Source organism: Asparagus officinalis, chromosome 7 (assembly GCF_001876935.1).
Source record: "Asparagus officinalis chromosome 7, Aspof.V1, whole genome shotgun sequence".
NCBI lineage: Eukaryota > Viridiplantae > Streptophyta > Magnoliopsida > Asparagales > Asparagaceae > Asparagus > Asparagus officinalis.
In genome coordinates, this window is record NC_033800.1 from 141,378,095 (window position 1) to 141,393,070 (window position 14,976).

At 37.0% G+C, this 14,976-nt stretch overlaps 2 protein-coding genes and 1 pseudogene across 2 annotated transcripts; 2 read left to right on the top strand and 1 right to left on the bottom strand.

Annotated features, from left to right (window-relative positions):
* Window positions 1-494, top strand: part of LOC109848201 — a 15,785-nt pseudogene extending 15,291 nt beyond the window's left edge.
* LOC109848972 (protein BREAST CANCER SUSCEPTIBILITY 1 homolog) lies at window positions 1,682-7,343 on the top strand. The gene is made up of 14 exons (XM_020418724.1): window positions 1,682-1,834; window positions 2,002-2,055; window positions 2,159-2,229; window positions 2,689-2,802; window positions 3,142-3,626; window positions 3,702-3,800; window positions 3,882-4,910; window positions 4,994-5,094; window positions 5,182-5,368; window positions 5,754-5,854; window positions 5,955-6,072; window positions 6,151-6,316; window positions 6,404-6,522; window positions 6,854-7,343. The coding sequence occupies exons 1-14, from the start codon at window positions 1,776-1,778 to the stop codon at window positions 7,196-7,198; spliced, it is 3,048 nt and encodes a 1,015-aa protein (XP_020274313.1). The 5' UTR covers window positions 1,682-1,775; the 3' UTR covers window positions 7,199-7,343.
* LOC109849812 (hydroxyproline O-galactosyltransferase GALT2) lies at window positions 7,828-13,440 on the bottom strand. The gene is made up of 7 exons (XM_020419693.1): window positions 12,645-13,440; window positions 10,671-10,903; window positions 10,176-10,466; window positions 9,141-9,269; window positions 8,866-9,039; window positions 8,494-8,601; window positions 7,828-8,391 (listed from the first exon to the last, which is right to left on the bottom strand). The coding sequence occupies exons 1-7, from the start codon at window positions 13,120-13,122 to the stop codon at window positions 8,185-8,187; spliced, it is 1,620 nt and encodes a 539-aa protein (XP_020275282.1). The 5' UTR covers window positions 13,123-13,440; the 3' UTR covers window positions 7,828-8,184.

Consider the following 14,976-nt stretch of genomic DNA (forward strand, 5'->3'; position numbering starts at 1 on the left):
CCCCCCCCCCCAAACCAAAAAAAAAAAAACACAACAGCACCAAACAAAAAAAGAAAGAAAGAAAGGAAGAAAGCAAAAGAAAAGAAAGAAAGAAAGAAAGGCCACCAGAGGTTTCCTACTACTTGCTAAATAAATAAATGCTAAAAGAGGAGGCAAAGTATATTTGGAAGCTTAAAAGTAGGAGAGTGAGCTGATGTTGAATGCAAACTGTTCCTATTTAGACTTGGTCCTCATTTCGACTTGCCCCCCCCCCCTCCTTTTAGGAAAAGGTTTAAACCTCTGTTTATTCATAATATAGAAACTAATATTTACAAAATATAGCGCCACTTAATTCACTTTTAATGTGCAGGCTAAGAGAGTGCAGAAAATTGTTGAAACTCTGGAGCGCGCTGAAGATATCAAATGCGAAAGTAAAACCTGTTATCGTAACAACGAGAGTGGGAAACATTTGATCTCCAGCTACAGCACATGGGAATTTTTTGACTGAGTCCCCCCCCCCCCCCCCCCCCCGGACGTTCTCTTTCTTCGTTCTATGGAAAACCTGAATGTATTTATGGACTTCTATTTAACTAGATTAGCTCAATAAGAGTACATCCTACTTTTTTGTCTCTTTGTTTTGATCTTTTTCTAGCTCTACATGTTTTGTGATTAATGCTTGGTTAGCCTTACAAGTTGTACATGGAATTGTTCTTGTATATGACAGCTCCAGTTCTTTGTGATCTTTACCTGCAAGCAGATGGATATGGATTTTCTTGCACTTTTATTGGGTTTAATCTCAAATCTAATGTTAAAAACTTATAAATCCTTTTACAATTTATGAGAGATCCTTAGCTCTAAACTTTAAAAAATGACGTGAACAAAAATAGTTCTCTACGCTAACATAGGAAAGAGAAAAAATCACGAAATAGCTCAAATGGGGAGGGGCGACTCTCGCTTTTGATGATGTTTGTCTATCTCTATTCAATTAGTAATTTTACTAATTTTTTTATACATGCCATTTCTTCGACATTTTTTTTCATAAGAATTTTTGATAAGTTTTCAGATGGTTACGTTGCATATTTCTTCTATTTCCAAATTTACACTATTTTCTTCCACTTCTGAATACCTTATACACAACAGGTGTTTAGGAGAGGCTTTTTTTTTTTTGTCAAACTAGCTTTTAAGCTAACTTTTACATATCTAATTGTTCAGTAAATCACCAATAAGCTTACATATACGATTCCATTCAAAAAAAAGTTGGTACTTTCTAACTTTTAAAAAACTAGCTTAGAAGCTTATATAGATAGACTGGATTTGACCAAGTAAATGATTATTCTATCCATATAAATTTTATAAGAATCTTATATTGTAAAAGCTAAAAGTCATAAACAACATGACTTATGAGCTTCTAAAAATAATCCTTCCCAAACGCCCTTTCGAAGTAGAGAAAGTAAACAGATCTTTTGTGCTGCAAAAGAAAATAAACAGATCTTTTATGATGCAAAAGTAAAATCGCATAAAGTTAAATTTAGTAACATGAGGCGGTTTTCTGTAAATAATCCCAGTGTCTGTTCATTAGGGATATTTTGGTCACTTAACATATTCTACCCCTCAAACTTCGAGAAGTCAGGAGAAAATCTCAATAGAGGGAGAGTTACCGCCAAAATTTCAAATCAAACAGCAAAATCGAAAAAATGGCGCCTTTTTAAAGATAACAAAGAATCGCCCTTCTTTCATTCTATTGATCTCCTGTTCAAAAATCTCTCTTTGCTCTGTCGCTTTGTTTTCGATCAATCATGATGGCGGATCTTTCTCATCTCGAGAAGATGGGAAGAGAGCTCAAATGCCCTATCTGGTAACTTTTCTCTCTCTTAATTTTTATAAATGTCTGCCAATCTGAGTTTTGAGCTGAAATTTTGGATGCCCATTTCCTCAATTTTGCAATTTTTTTTAAATTTTGTTGAAAAGAGTGTTAATTAACCTTGTTCCTTTTTATTTGTGTACCTACTTGATTTTGTGCAGCTTGAGCCTCTTGAAATCGGCAGTTTCCCTTGGATGCAATCACGTCTTCTGCAAGTGAGCCTCATTTATTTGTTTATTTATTTAATTTTTTCAGTTATTTTGTTATTTATTATTAGTTTTTTTGCAAACTTTTTATCTTGGTATAATGTTAATCCAGCGCGTGTATTACTGAATTGATGAAGTCGGCATCGGATTGCCCTGTCTGCAAAACTCAATTTCGTCGAAGAGGTATCTTTATTCAATTTTTTTTATATTTATCAAAAATGGAAAAAAAAATCCCCAAATAAATAAGTCAAAAGAGTAGCAAACCCTTGATGAATGTCTGTACTGGTTTTACCACTGGGATGCTAATAAAGTATCTCAAAAAATTGAAATTTCTGGTAATAGAGGTTTCATTATGTGTGAGACTACTTCACCGTGTTGAAGCAACCCAGTTAAAACATTTAGTAGTTTTATTGGGATTTTAATTGTTACTGAAGCAGTTACATTGCATAATAGGCCCTTTGAAATCTCCTTAGTTACTTCATATTTTATGTCCAATATTTTAGTTTGTCATGTGAGTATGTAGCAATAAGTCTCTAATAAGAGTCTATCCAGAGACAGGAAATGAGTGAAATCATGTATTTTTTAGGCACCCGTGTCTTTATCCTTTTTTTTTTAAAAAAAAAGTCATTCCTTTGTTTTCAGAGGTTCGCGCCGCTCCTCATATGGATAATTTGGTGACTGTATTCAAAAGCATGGAGGCTGCAGTCGGAGTAAACATTTTAACCACCCAAATAGGGCCTTCAACCAAAAATCCAGGTAATAATGCTGTCAATTATATCACGGTATAAATGGAGATATATCACAACTAAAAAACACTCTATTCATTTATTGGAGTTATTATTTTTTAAATGGTTGTTTCGAACTAGCCGTTGAAAGGATATCAATTTCAGGATTTATTCTGCTCTCTTTCTTGCGAATTGTTTATGCGTAGCTTATCATCTCCCTTTCAGCTCACTTGTGCATCCAAGTATTGCATGATGATTAATTTGTTGGCTGAGACAGTAACATGATGCGTTTTTATGAAATGTTGAGGTCTCTGGATTTTCATTCTACTGCTTGCTCTTCAGTTTCCTATTAACCATTAACTTCCCATAGGTGATATAGAGAAGAACTCTGATGCAGAAGAGGCTACATTAGAACATAAAGGAAGATCAAGGAAGAAGAGACCAAGTGGCAAAAAGAGTCAGAAATCGGAAAAGGCTGATGCTATGTCAGCTGATTCATGTCAAATAGCAAAGCCTTCTTTCCCTGCAAAGAAACGGATACACGTGACACCATATCCCGTCGCTGAGACACCACAATCACCCATAAAGGTCTCTAAACTAGCAAGTAAAGGCAATGAATTAGAGACTACTAAGTTGCCTAATGAATGTAAAATGATAGCTTTGGACGAACAAGGAGATACTTCACTTTCACCTTTTTTTTGGTTGAGAGAGGATGATGAGGATGAAAATGGCAAGGCCTCTGGGGAACCAAGTGGCCAGCCAACAGCATATGCATCCCAATCTAATGTTGCTCCTTGCTTCAGTGACATCAAAGATTCAGAAGATGATACATCTCCTATAAAGTTGGCTCCTACAGTAAGTTTTGCATCCACTATGAAGGTACATGTCATTCTTAAAGTTCTTAATTTTATTTTGAAATGGTGATTGCAGAGTCAATTTAATGCTGAAGAAGCTTTTGATAGCGAAATGTTTGAGTGGACTCAGAGAGCTTGCTCTCCTGAGCTCTGCTCAACTCCTTTGAAGAAACAGGTGAAGTTACTGTCACAAGTTTTCACTATGATAAGTGTGTTTTTACCTGAACCAATACTAATATCATAATTTTCATAACAGACGGCAGGTAGGACTAAACTCGATGCTTTCCAAGAAAAAGACCGTCTGCAACAAACTCAAAAGATGTTCAACAGCAAAGTTAACCATGATAAGCCTGTGGAATGCTCGAAAACTGATCAAGAAACTATTAATGATAAAAAACCTAGAGCGCTACTTGTAAAGAGAGGCGGCACTACAAATAAGAAGAGGCTAGCAAAAACTACAGGAAAGCATCCGAAGAAATGTAGTAACATTGAGCATGAGGCTGAAATTCTAATTGATAGTGCAGAGGAAGCTAAGGATTCAAGTAAGAAAGATGAGGATGCAGAACAGAGAGAAATTCCTAATTGTGAAAGAAGAATTAAGAAGAGGGGTAAAAAGTCCACTAAAACTTGCCCAAACAAGAATATTTCAGATGTAGCTGAAGCACCACTGGAGGTCCATGCCAAATCTACAGAGAGAATCCAAAATGAGGATGCAGACTTCATGGAAATATTGCTGCCTGTCTTGAAAAGCAATACAGCTGAGAAAATTGTGGAGCTGAATATGCAAGAAAAGACGAAGAAAACTAGAAATCAGGCCACGTTACCCAATAAAAAGCGCATGAAGCTATCAATGGATAATGATACGACTAAGACACCAGGTGAAGTTCCTGGTAACGCTAACGATGAAGCAAATACCCATATTCAAGAAAATCAAAAGACGGTCAATAATCAAGTCTTCCCATCAAAGCATAGTGAAAATGACGAAGTTGTTGGAAATGGAAGCCATAGAAGTAGACTGGAGATTCAAAATAAGGCAGTAGGAGAATCAAAAGGAAAGAGAAAAAGGAAAATCCAAGCTGTTAAGTTTGCAATGGATAACAATAATAGCAAAGTTCATGTTGTTTTGCCTGAAAATAATGGTGGTAAAAGAAATCAGTCCAATGGTTTGGCAGAGAAGACCTTATCAAGCGGTAAACAGATATCTTCCAACAATGGAGACATCTTGAGGAAATGTGGAAATCTTCAGATTGTATGTGCTTTCTGTCAAAATTCCAACAACACAGAGGTAATAATTATTCTTAATATCCCCCGAGTATGTACAGTTCTATGCGTATGTCATGGACATTATCTCTTAAACCTATTTGACAGGAATCTGGAGAGATGGTGCACTATTTCAATGGCAAACCAGTGGCAGTAGATTACAATGAAGGGGTCAATGTGATACATTCTCACAAACACTGTACTGAATGGTCAGTTATCTGTTCTCTTGGTAGCAAACTAATTTTGATTAAGTCTAAACTCTAAAGTACTGACATTTTGATGTTATTTGATTGAAGGGCCCCTGATGTATACTTTGAAGATGATTTGGCTGTGAACCTAGCTGCTGAATTATCACGAAGTAAGAGGATAAAATGCTGCTGTTGTGGCATCAAGGGAGCTGCTCTTGGGTGTTATGAGAAAAGCTGTCGCAAAAGCTTTCATTTTACTTGTGCTAAATTGATTCGAGAATGTCGATGGGATAATGTAGGTTAATTACATTTACAAGTTTTCTCATAAGACCATAAAACAAAAAATAGTTAATTGCACATAGACCCCTATACTATAGTATCATTGTTTAGAACTTCCTATTCATGTCATTTCATTTTGGCAGATAGACCCTTTGAGTGACTCTTCTAATCTCAGATCGTCTCACTGTAATATCTGCCAGAATTTCAATTAGGGTAGAGCAGCCATAAAAGTTTCACCCAGGGGGTCTATCTAAAAACATGAAGCTTCAGGTTAATATGTGCAATTAACCCAACAAAAAATTGAATCATAATAAATTGAAAAAAAAGCAAACAACAAAAAAACAAACATCCATAATGTTTTTTTCCTTGTGTCTGGTTACTAACAAGATCTGTCATGGCAGGATAATTTTGTGATGCTTTGCCCACTTCATTCCTCATCCAAATTGCCAAGTGAATCTTCCAAAACCCTCGAGCAAAAAAGAAAGAAGCGCACCGCAAACATGTATGTTTAGATAAATCTCAGCATTTATTTGAATAGAAACTAATTTGCTAAGGACTTAATTTATATATCCTTACTGATTAACCCACTCATGAATCTTTAGAGAATTAAAAGCTAGCAATCGCAAAAATAACTACGATAAGATTCAGAATTGGATATGGCCTTCAGGATCACCTTGCAAGTGGGTTCTTTGCTGCTCAGCTCTGACTGCTACAGAGAAGGTAGTTTGCCGTGCTTCTCTTTCTATATATACATATGTAAATGCTGGAAGGTTCTCTAACCTTAAAAATTTGTACCAGGACATAATATCTGAGTTCACGACGTTAACCGGTGTAGCCATCTCAAAAGCTTGGAGTCCAGCAGTCACTCATGTCATTGCATCTACTGACGAGAATGGTGCGTGCAAAAGAACCCTCAAATTTTTGATGGGCATACTAGAAGGGAAATGGATACTAGGCATTGAATGTAAGTGCAATTTCACATAACACCACAATTTCACAAAATAACTTTGTGTACTTGGATTAACATCTAGCCTACATGTTCTTATTTTAGGGATCAAAGCATGCCTGAAAGCAATGAAACCTGTCGAGGAAGAAAAATACGAGATTGCAGTTGATGTCCATGGAATTCGGGGAGGTCCTAGACTAGGAAGATTGAGGCTCATCCATAAGGTAGCCTTTTACTTTATTCATACCCATATTTGCAAAACTACCCAAATGTCAGCATTTGCATAACTTCTTTAAATCATTGACTTTGAGAAAAATATCCCTCAACTCAGCAAATCATCAACTTTGACAGGCTAGTTTGTAGCTGCAAATTTGGGGGTTTGTTTTCTTTCAATATTGATGATTTCGGAGTAGGTTTGCAAATATTGAGATTTGGGTAGGGATGCACTTTGCAAATAAGCATATTGATTTTAGGGGTCAGATGTACCAAAAAGCCCAAAGAGAAGCCATTTTTTTACTCGGAGCAGTGAATTTGGTGCATGTTTTCTTGATTCAGGAACCAAAACTCTTTGATAATTTTCGATTTTATCTTGTTGGAGATTTCGCCGCATCATATAAGGGGTACATTCAGGATCTTGTCGCTGCCGCGGGGGGAACAGTTTTACATAGGAAACCGCTTACAATGGATCAAGAGAAGTTGTTTCATAATAATACTTCATTATTGGAAACCTTAGTAGTATACAGTGTTGAGATGCCTGGGAAGCAGAACAGAAGGGCTGCGGGCGTTAGTACCAGGCGAGTCGAAGCACAAGCTCTTGCTGATGTTTGTGGAGCCAAAGTGGCAGCTAGTTCATGGATTATAGACTCCATTGCTGCATCCAAATTGCAGCCCATAAATTGAAATTTTAAATTACATACCAAAAAAGCAATGTTGTCTTCTAGAGCTGTATGAGTTCTAGTTTCCTTTATAGGTAAAATCAGCTAAAGCTTATGTATTTGTGTTTAAAAAAAACTCAATAAGTTTGTGAGATCCCATTGTCTGTGAATGCTGTGCAGTTTGCCCTGGCTTTCTCTCTTCTCTGTTCTGTTACAGTTCTACGGTAATCAAATGAGCAGACAATAAGCTTGTCAGTCTTATGTGTAAATCTTGGAAGAGATGGGAGGTTGAGGGTGAAAGAGTATGAAAGAGATGAGAGAGATTGAAGATGAGAGGAGAGTTGATGGGTTCATAGAGAAATGAGAAAGAAAAAAGGAGGGGAAAAAGAGAGAAAAGAACGTAGGGGAGGGTGTGTCTTTGAAATTTCTAAAAGAGTACATCCCTGTCTTATTTTAGGATCCAAAGGGGATTTCCGCTCGCTCGAGAAGACCCAAGGACTTTCTCGCTTGGATACCTATTTCTAACTTGCCTAATGCAAATTTCGCTCAGCATCTCGGAGCGAACTCTTGACATCTATCTGATTCCTGAGCTTTATTTTCTTTATTTTCAACATTTAAAACCGTAACATGATTTTTTGGATGATACTGCTATTTCTTTGGCTAGTTTAACATATGGGGAACCACTAAAGCATGTCTTCTGACTAAAATGCAAAGACACACGTGCGAACATTCAGAGTACTTTTGAATAAATAGGCCAAAGTATTGGATATAGCCTGTTCTCCGCTCATTTTGACCAATACAAGTGATGTGTGCCTCGATGTACAGACTATAAAAAAAACCTAAAGAAGAATGATATAACTTCCGAAGAACTATATAACTAAAAATGCGCTGCAAGAAGATGCTGCCCTGAGCCATCTGATGGTAAATGAATGGATAATTGCACCAGAAATGCATCGACTCCAGCAACCGCAGCTCGAATTCAATGAAAAAAAAAAAGAACCCCTTTGCCTGCTATCTAAAGTTGCAACATTGAGCCTGTCCCCTCGATAATTTATCCCACAGGCACATCATTTGCCTAGGGGACTGATAATGTGCAGTGTAGTAGTTCTCAATGCACCCATATTGACAGAATTTCCAGCTGTGTGAATATTGAACTCTGGTAGAAGCATTAAACTCTTCGACCCACATGCCCATGCTTACATCTTCCATCTTGAATATCTACAAGAAAGTTCTAGCTTGTTAGCTGTAAAAGTTTGGAGATGTGATGTTCTAAAATAATTGAATGGAGTAAAGCGGTTATACAAGCTTCATTATCCTCACCCTTAAGCTTTGATTTGCATGTTTGGAGACTATAAAACTTGCGATATCGTTTGAGATTATGTAGCCTGGTCCATTTGCATATGGTGGATAAATCTCTTCTGGCCATTCCTGCATTTTTCAAGGAAACTTGTAAGGTGCAATGAACTCAAATGAGCATAACAGATTTTCCCATATGATAAAGCAGAGCAGAGAAAGGAAGATTCAGAGTCAAATCTCAGGGATATCCCCTATGAGGACATTTTGGGTCTCCAAATTTATTATAAGTGACAAAATGATGAAGGCTATCCAAGTAATTTCTTAAAAGAGGAAAGCTGACTTAACTAAATCCCCAAAGCTCTAAAAGAAAAACGACAAAAAATGCTAAGAACTTACCTCATATGTAACAGCCCATTTTCCACTTCTGAGAGGTCTATGCATTAGATTAAGATTCCCAATATAAAGAGATTTTTTGCGTGCAATTCTATTAATTTCCCTTAGTACAACATCTAGCCGAACAAAGTTATCGTCATCACACTTCATAATGTACGCAGCAGTAACGTTGTGAATCTGCAGGATGAAGTTCAATGGACGAAACTTATATGAGGCTTAAAGAAGCCAGCACAAACACAAAAAGTCACCAGAAGAAAAAGGAAATGTGTATCACTCACCCCATACTCACAAATAGCAATGGTTTTAAGAACCACGAGCTCATAATGATCAATAAATGGTAAAATAACAATATCTCCAAAATAATCTGCTTCCTTCTTTAGCAGCACATTTACTTCCTTTCTTGAACCCTGTACATGCATATCAGTATATCAACATAAATAAATCTGTACAGATCATTGCCAGAATTTAATATTTAACTTTCAAGTAACTGAATGATAGAAGGTGCAGGCACATAATGCATCCTTATTTTGAATTCTGTTTCAACAAAAGATGAAGAAATTTAAGGATAGTTTCCCAGTTAACATTGCTGTCTGATGGAAAATAGAAGGATCCTCATAAAATGAAGAAGTTTAAGAATAATTCCCAGTTACTAGGAATCTAATGAAAAATAGAAGCTGGATTCTCAGTCTCCATAACCTCGTGAAGGAGTCTGTTGTGACCTTGCTAATAGTGTGAGTACCAATACACTTATGAATGTAATAAGATGCAACAATCAAAAATTGTTGTGTAGCTTATGGATCATCACTGAAAAGATGCAACAACTCAGCGTTTTCTCATGATAAATGTCTTAAAAATAGAGGTCTAGGATATAGCACTTAACATATATCTCACATCATGCTCACCAGTCGAAATAAATTTAAGGGCACTATATGATAAACTTGCTGGTGAATTCACTCCATATCATTCTTTTCCTGTTAAGAACTAAGCTTCACAGCTGTAGAATTCTAGAAAGTTGTAAGAGCCTGGTAAAAATGTCCATCTCTACAAGTTATTCACATTATTGCCATGAAAAACTCCTCCAAATGCACACAAAATATTCCCTTATTTAGTGGCACTGAGTATTAATCCTCAACCAGAAGCAAAGAATGAAAGGCTTACACTCATTAAAAAAATTCAAGTTACCACTGGCATTTCTTTTTCATATTTCAGATTTAGAATTTAGCATCAAGTGTTACAACAGTAAAATGAAGCCATGATCTAAAATTTTGAATCTAGTGCTAGAAAATGAAAACTGTTTGTAAGCTAAAACTTACCAATGCTACAAAGAACCGTGCAACCACATATGATGATTTGATATCAGGATACTGCATCCAGGTTTTCCTAATGGCCATGCGTTCAGCAAAATGATTGGTAGCAGACAGAATACCAATGAAGAGATGGACAGGAGCGTGAGGAAGAGGAGGGGATGTCCACTTTTCTGACATTTCCAGGACGTTCTGAACTGAAAAACTGGGATGAGATTTTGGTAGAGAAGTGGCATATGCCGAATGCATGTTGACATTTCCTTTGATTGCTAAACCCGTTGCATCTTCAAGAATAAATCCCTAGAACAGCAATATCCATATAAGAAATTGACTTTCTAGAAGAAGAATGTGCTGGTAATCAATTAATATGATAGGAAGTAGTAAAGTGATGGCTGTATGACAAAGTTTAGAGACATGCAGACTACTTATGTTCAATTTTCAATTCTCGGAAAACCATGGATACTGATAATTTAAAATAACACTTAGTGAACATGAAGTACATACCGGCCGATACGGAAATGAAGTTATATGACGACCTCCAACATAAATGTGATAGCCTTCCATACCAGCTTGAAGAGTCAGGACAAACAGCTTGCCCTCTACAAAAGGAAAAGGCCACGTCACCTCTGGCTTCTTTGCACGACCTATGAACCGACTCAGCCACGAAGTTGTTTTGGATTCTCTCAAGTCAGAAGTATCACTGCGTTCCCATTTCTCACATTTGTTGAATCCATCGACTGTCCAAAATAAGAGTTTGAAATTGTATTTTTTTAGCCAAATATGCTAGCCTGAAGATAAAAGAGGTAGAATAAAGTGTCACGATTTATCTTGGTACTGAACACTATGAAGATAAGAAAAGCATTGTTCCAGCAGAAGTACAGACTAAAAAAAAAATCTGTACACTCTTAGTAAGCGCAAAGTCTTATTATATATTTAAATATCAATAGCAGATTTCATTCCTATGCACTTTGCTAATCTCCTGGGTAGTAGCTTGTGTCTGAAGGATCAATAAAAATCAATACATATTTGAATGAAGCATACTGCCATGTATGGATTTGGACTACTCTACAATTTATGATCACAATGTAAGTGTTAGTACTTCATAGATTGTAGTATTTCCAAGTAAAGTGGAATTGGACAGCCATATCTAGACAAGTAGCAGATGTGCAACTTGGTTGTACTTAACCTGAACACAGACAAACCTGCTCTCTAGGTAGGAGTAAGACCTTTTAGAATTCGTATCGGGTTAGGTTACTAAAAAGGCAATTCAACTAAACATAGGGTCATCTAGCCATTTCTAGTCAAGTAGTAGACATGCAGCTTGTTAGCACTTGACCTGAACGCGACCAATCCAATCTGCTCATTGGATTTGTGTCGGACTAGGTTAGAGCTTTTACAAGTACTATTGGGTTTGAGTTACTAAAAAGGTAATCCAACTAAAGATGTGGCCAGTAATCATTTCTACTGAAGTGGTAGATGTGCGCCTCAGTTGCGCTTAACCTGAACCAAACCAACCCAATCTGCTCATCGGGGCAGAGTAAGTTAGACCTTATAGAATTAGTATTGAGTTTGAATTGCAAAAACGACAATCCAGTTAACGACAAGGATCTGGTTAGAGTTGACCCACATCACAATCTGAATCTGGAACTCAACCAAGCTAACACTATTTATTTGTTAAAAAGGCAAGTATCAGCGTCATGCAATCTTGCAAATTTAAATTTGATTCTTGATATTGGTCTTCATACAAATATAATAATTTCCAGAAAAAGCAAACAAGATCATTATACTCATTATTAATTAGTAATTACCTAATAATTGTGTCATGAACACTTGTATAGGACATGAAAAATTCATAAAAGGTAAGGGTAGGGGACACGGCTATCTATCTTTCTATTTATAGATATTTACATTGAAATTAATAATTTACATGATATCCATATTGTTTTTCATTCACATGTTACAAGAATTGAAATTCTTTATGTTGTTTTCTTCTACTAATTAGATTGTAAATTTAAAAATATCTCGTTACAAAACTCGACACCCAGAAGGCATTTTAAAATCATTGTTTTGAACTAGGTATGGAATGAAACAAACCCGACCTGTGTCCGAGTTTCAAGAAGTGAATGTGAACCATAGAATATATTTCAAAGAAGCCTGCGACGAGTTTTTTAAATTAAGACATGTATTATATAATTGAGAACATGTCAGAATGTGTATTCATATATCCAAAGTGTGCCCAAGAAAGTGCCCGTGACCAGTAAGGGTATGGTACTTGTTGGATATAGTCATATAGGTACAACGTCATGTTAGATGTACCCGTGCTACATAGGTAACCACGTCATCCTTAGATTTCCAAAGATCGAAACATGCATTCTAATTGAGTCATTGGCCAAGCATACTAAACCTAGCTACTATAATCTAAACTTTGGAAACGAGTAAAAGCTTAAACTATATGAAATCTGCAACAAAGGATAATACCTGCATCATCATCGCCTTTGGAGGAAACCCCATCACACCTCATTGACTTCCCCCATTGCATCCGATAACACGTGTTAACCTCAATAACCGGTTTCTTACTCCAATCCCCCTTCAATCTCGGATTGAAATGCAATATCTTCGGCGGGTCCTCTCCGTCCACCGCCTTCAAACCCTGTAACTCCACCATAAATTGTGACACCATCACCGACCCATCCCCATTTCCTCTCGCAACCAACTCCGGCAAATACTCCTTATGAGCATTCTCAGGTATCCCAATCACTGTAATCGAAGAACCCACCTCCAGTCCACAAGGCAACACCATCACTTCGTCGGCCTCCAACCCCAATTCCGACTTCTTTCCATTTATAGTAACCGACGACGGGCAAGATTCGGTATCCACAAAGCTCAAGTTCTCACCTTTAAAGTTCTCAATCTCTTTCCACGCCTTCGCGCCTAAACTCCAAGCATCTTTAACCATGGATTCAAGCACAGTGAGATTACCTGACCAATTGAACCGCCGATTCCGCCGCCGGAGTACATCGCTGGTGATCCGACCGTACGATATGCGCCGTAGGACCGCCGGAGATTCCTTAACCGGCTTCGGAGGCGGGTCCTGGTTCGGATCCGAACTCAGCTTGCGGTCTAGGGTTTCGTGGTAGAAGGAGTTGAACTGGGGGCGATCGAGGCCGCTGAATCCGCCGTCGATCGAGAGGAAGTGCCGGAACTTGAAGGAGATGAGGAGGAGGTAGACGCCGGCGACGGCGATGAGGAAGTGAGAGGGCTTCCATTTTCTAGGGTTTCGCTTCATCGGAGTTGAGCTCTGAAGCTTGAGACGATGGAAAAGTTGTATAGGAGATTGACTGGTTGGGGTGATCTTCGACGGACAGCAGTTGTAAATTGGAGATTTTTGAGGGGTTTATAAGCAAAAAAATTCTGAGAAAACCGAAGAAAACGGGGGGAATGAAGGAGAAGAAAGAAACACTAGTCGTTTTTCTTTTGAACTGTCGATTAATTGTGGTTACATTAAACGAACTACGATTAATTAATTCCTTATTTATTTATTTTCTTAGTGTTTTTACGTATATACCCAAGTCAAACACATTTGTTTGTTAAACCTCTACATCTAAATATTTGCTATTTGCTCCTAATACTACCATATATTGCATTATTATCATGTCCTCAAACTTATTTGGCGGTAGAAGAAAGACTGTTTACTTCTTTTGAAAAAAGAGACTGTTTAGCTAAATAACTAGCTAAAAATGAGGAATATTCTAAATATATTCATTAAGATAGCTTTTGGGTATTTTATCTCAATATGATAAAACTAGAGGGTAAAGAAGAAACACCTCCATTTGGAATAAATTTGAAAGCATGGCTGATCTTTAGAATATATAGGTAACATTTCATTTCTTTTTCTTATTTTTTGTATTTTTGAAGAAATCGATTGATGTGACTTATGCGGAATATATTATGAGATTTTATAACTAGGCTGCATTTCTTGAACTACACTCACAAGGACTGTGTGAACTCACTCCTCTTTAATTTTTTTTTTAACTTGGTAACTCCATAATGAAGCCCACTCTTCATTCATTTGTAATGTAAAACCAATAATTTAGAAGAGTACAGCCTTGTCATCATTATTTGTATATTATTGAAAATTGGATACTTTGAGGGGTTTCTGCGCAAAAATCTAAGACCGCCGTAGAGAACAGGAGAATAAAGGAGAAGAGGGAGATAGAAGTCTTTCTCTATCCAACTTAACTAGACAACTGCTGCTATTAATTATTATTAATTCGGGAATTGTTGTCGTTTTTGTTATTCCCATTAATTAACAGCTGTAAATCTGCAGACTTTAGTTAAGGAATTTCATTTAATTTTTGTCATTTATTTAGTGATAACTTTGGCGTCAAGCGTGAGCCAATTGAAAATTTTTTGTTCGTACCTGCCGGTCCATGCACGTGCCTTCGCGGGTCGTCAATTGGGCATTTAACTAAAACTGTTAACAGTAGGGCTGCTAAGTGGTAAACCACAGAATTGAACCAAATATCTAATTATTCGAATTCGAATATTCGGTCCATTTTCATATATATTCAAACTCGTGATCATATTCAAGTCGAATACTAAATGACCATTCAAATTCGATTCGACGGCATTTATTAGCATTCGGTAATTATTCGTGAATATTGGTTTAACAACAAAATGTGATTTTCCCTACTCTATTCTTTTAATATCCGATACCTACTCATTTAACAACAAATTGTAGAGGTAGAGACGAGCATAGACGGTTGTGGCGAAGTCGAGGGACGATTGAGGTGTCGATGAAGGGCTATTG

What these genes read in the sequence shown, in the direction of transcription:
- LOC109848972 (XM_020418724.1), top strand. Translation starts at nt 1,776, where the DNA reads ATGATGGCGGATCTTTCTCATCTCGAGAAGATGGGAAGAGAGCTCAAA. An exon ending in TGCAATCACGTCTTCTGCAA is followed by an intron (nt 2,056 to 2,158) that starts GTGAGCCTCATT and finishes ATGTTAATCCAG; the next exon opens with CGCGTGTATTACTGAATTGA. An exon ending in GATTGAGGCTCATCCATAAG is followed by an intron (nt 6,523 to 6,853) that starts GTAGCCTTTTAC and finishes TTCTTGATTCAG; the next exon opens with GAACCAAAACTCTTTGATAA.
- LOC109849812 (XM_020419693.1), bottom strand. Translation starts at nt 13,122, where the DNA reads ATGGTTAAAGATGCTTGGAGTTTAGGCGCGAAGGCGTGGAAAGAGATT. An exon ending in AATGGGCTGTTACATATGAG is followed by an intron (nt 8,602 to 8,865) that starts GTAAGTTCTTAG and finishes TGAAAAATGCAG; the next exon opens with GAATGGCCAGAAGAGATTTA. An exon ending in ATGCAAATCAAAGCTTAAGG is followed by an intron (nt 8,392 to 8,493) that starts GTGAGGATAATG and finishes ACTTTCTTGTAG; the next exon opens with ATATTCAAGATGGAAGATGT.